Genomic DNA, 2500 nt, shown 5'->3' with positions numbered 1-2500 from the left:
TATTGTGGAACACATCTACTAGAATCTTAGTGCAAAGAACCAAGTACTTCTGATACAAATTGGCTGAGATATCTTTCTCCATCATACTTGATCAAAATTTGGTTGGGTTTATGACGTCATCACTTGGCTACTTTGCATATTAAAAGAACTTGAATATCTCCAGAACAAAAAGAGATATTTGAAAATGGTAAACAGCATTCTTCTTCTCGCACAGACTACGTGTTTATGTGCCAAAATGGCTTAGATAGGGAAGATGCAAATTTCGTCACAGTAGCACTTTAAAGGACCGTCAGCCAAGTCAAATGTGTGCAGAATCTTGTCCAACATTTAATGTGAAGTAAATTTATACTCTATTTATCCACTGAATAACGTCATCCACATCTCTGAACAACTGGCACCTGAACAAAAAAATCGATTGGCCGTCACCCATCAATTTGTGTGGAAACCCCCTTGTATTAATCCCAGTGTATCCCCTTTTTTTAGATTCCATTTAGCTTGCCAGTAGAGCTTATCTGAACTACTAAAAAAGCATACTCTCAATGTTTAGGTTTAAATAACAAAAAAGAAAAAATAAACTATGTGACTTTATGTTTCAACAGACTTAACTGATTAGAGTGTAATGTGAAATGCTAGTTTTCTACCCCGTATGAACCATGTGAGCATTAGCCCTACTAATGGAAATGGGCCCACACAAGAACAGAAAAACTCTGACCAGGGTGGGAATTGAACCCACGACCTGCTGCTCTACCGACTGAGCTACAAGGTCAGACGGGAGCAGGCATTATTAGGGCTAACGCTCACATGGATCATATGGGATAGAAAACTAGCACTTCACATTACACTCTAATCAGTTAAGTCTATGTGACTTTATGACTGTGTCTAAACAAAGACTTATCAGTAATTTGTCATTATTATTTTTGTGTAAATAACAGGGAATGGCTTTCTTACCATCCTTCATTTCATGGTTGCAAGACTTTTCTGCAGATTATGGAGATGATAAACCCCTCACAACTTTAGCAATGGAGTTGAAAAAGATTCTTAAAGGTTTGCACTATTTAGCGGCAAATTAGGAGGACCGTAGTAAAAAAGAATGTATTGGCACAAGGTTTAAATGCTGGTTTAAATGGGTAACTGAGTTCTTTTAGCTATAATGCTGGCAGCCTCATCCCCAGGGTCTCTCTTCTCTGCCTCCTTTGTCATTGAGGGGAAAGACACTGGTTCAGGCTCCTCACATGGCACTCCTCAACAAACATTTTCCCACTAGGGTAGGGTTTTCGTTATATTTTGATCCAGGGCGAAAGCGTATTCGTTGGACAAGGCATCTACCTTACAATGTAATTTTCAAAAAAGTCAAAAGAGCTGATGTTATATTCCCACAGGAGATGAATTCCCACAAAAGTGGTCGAACCTTTGTGACCAATGAGATCTCTGATGTTGAGCGGCGATTGACCTTCACAAAAAATAATTGAGCTAATGTTGCCTCTACAAAACATACACTGTCATAAACAATACACCAAACACTACATTTGCTTGATAAAATGTCTCCTTTATTTTGCTGGGGTTAAAAATATACTTCACAATTTGTGTTGTAAATTAAATGTTAAACTGTTGTTGTTGATTTCCATAATTATGTAGTACGTAAAATACCTTGCCGTGAAACATTTTGTGGATGCTGATTAATTGACCACAAAATCAAATGCGTGCTGATTCCCTCAATCGCAATGATGACAAGACCTACATTGCTTCCCCTCCCCCCAAGGGTCAATGTGTTGACCACTCGCATGGATTGAGTGTTTGTGGTGATGCAAGTTGAGAGACAGAACATGCAACACTTCTAACAAATCCTCAGCTTTCTGTGCATTCTGTGCATTAAGTGTCGAGTTGTTAGAGTTTCGCAATAGACTTGTGTTCTCTGACTCCAGAACAGCTTGACCTTCTAAACCCTTGTACTTATCTTGGCTGTATATAGGTTATGCCAACTTTTGTGTGATGATCCAGCCCAAATTTTTCTTTGCCATTGTGACTACTAGATGGTGTCTCTGATTTCGAATTAATAATATCACGCCAAAGTTCTTCTACCAAATTTGCATGTTATGGTGTATGCTTTCTATTTCTCACTCCAAGCCCTTGGAGGGAATGTTATGGGTTCCTCCTACTCCATTAAATCACTGGTTGGGTAGACTCACCGCCGTATGAAATCAAGCAATGTGTGGCAGAGGAAAGATTGCTCCAGCAACAAGTGTGCATACAACACAGGGGTTTCATTAAGTTTTAAAGTAGAAGGGACCTTGTGATAGAATAAGTGTACACCCCAATATAATATAGTCTGGCTTTGATCTTGAGACCTCCTTTGAGCACAGGCGGGTACTGTACTCAGCATAGATGGGTGCTAGTACCCGGGCCCTGGCTTCTAATAAAACCCAAACAGGTGGGTGGCTGTTAGCAAATCTGGCAGAGATTGATGAAGATGAAGTTGTTGGTTAAGGAGGGGCCATATGAT

General features: G+C 39.6%; 1 protein-coding gene across 3 annotated transcripts in view; it reads left to right on the top strand.

The window, feature by feature from the left end:
- Positions 1–2500, top strand: part of LOC137976100 (ubiquitin carboxyl-terminal hydrolase 30-like) — a 17016-nt gene that overhangs the window by 3105 nt on the left and 11411 nt on the right. For all 3 annotated transcript variants that reach the window (XM_068823373.1, XM_068823374.1, XM_068823372.1), the window contains exon 3: positions 933–1044. In XM_068823373.1, coding sequence (XP_068679474.1) covers positions 933–1044 — 112 coding nt within the window. The remainder of the gene's footprint in view (positions 1–932; positions 1045–2500) is intronic.

This window comes from Montipora foliosa, chromosome 11, assembly GCF_036669935.1.
Source record: "Montipora foliosa isolate CH-2021 chromosome 11, ASM3666993v2, whole genome shotgun sequence".
Lineage (NCBI taxonomy): Eukaryota > Metazoa > Cnidaria > Anthozoa > Scleractinia > Acroporidae > Montipora > Montipora foliosa.
The sequence above is the reverse complement of the archived record's forward strand: the minus strand, read 5'-3'. Positions and strand labels throughout refer to the sequence as shown.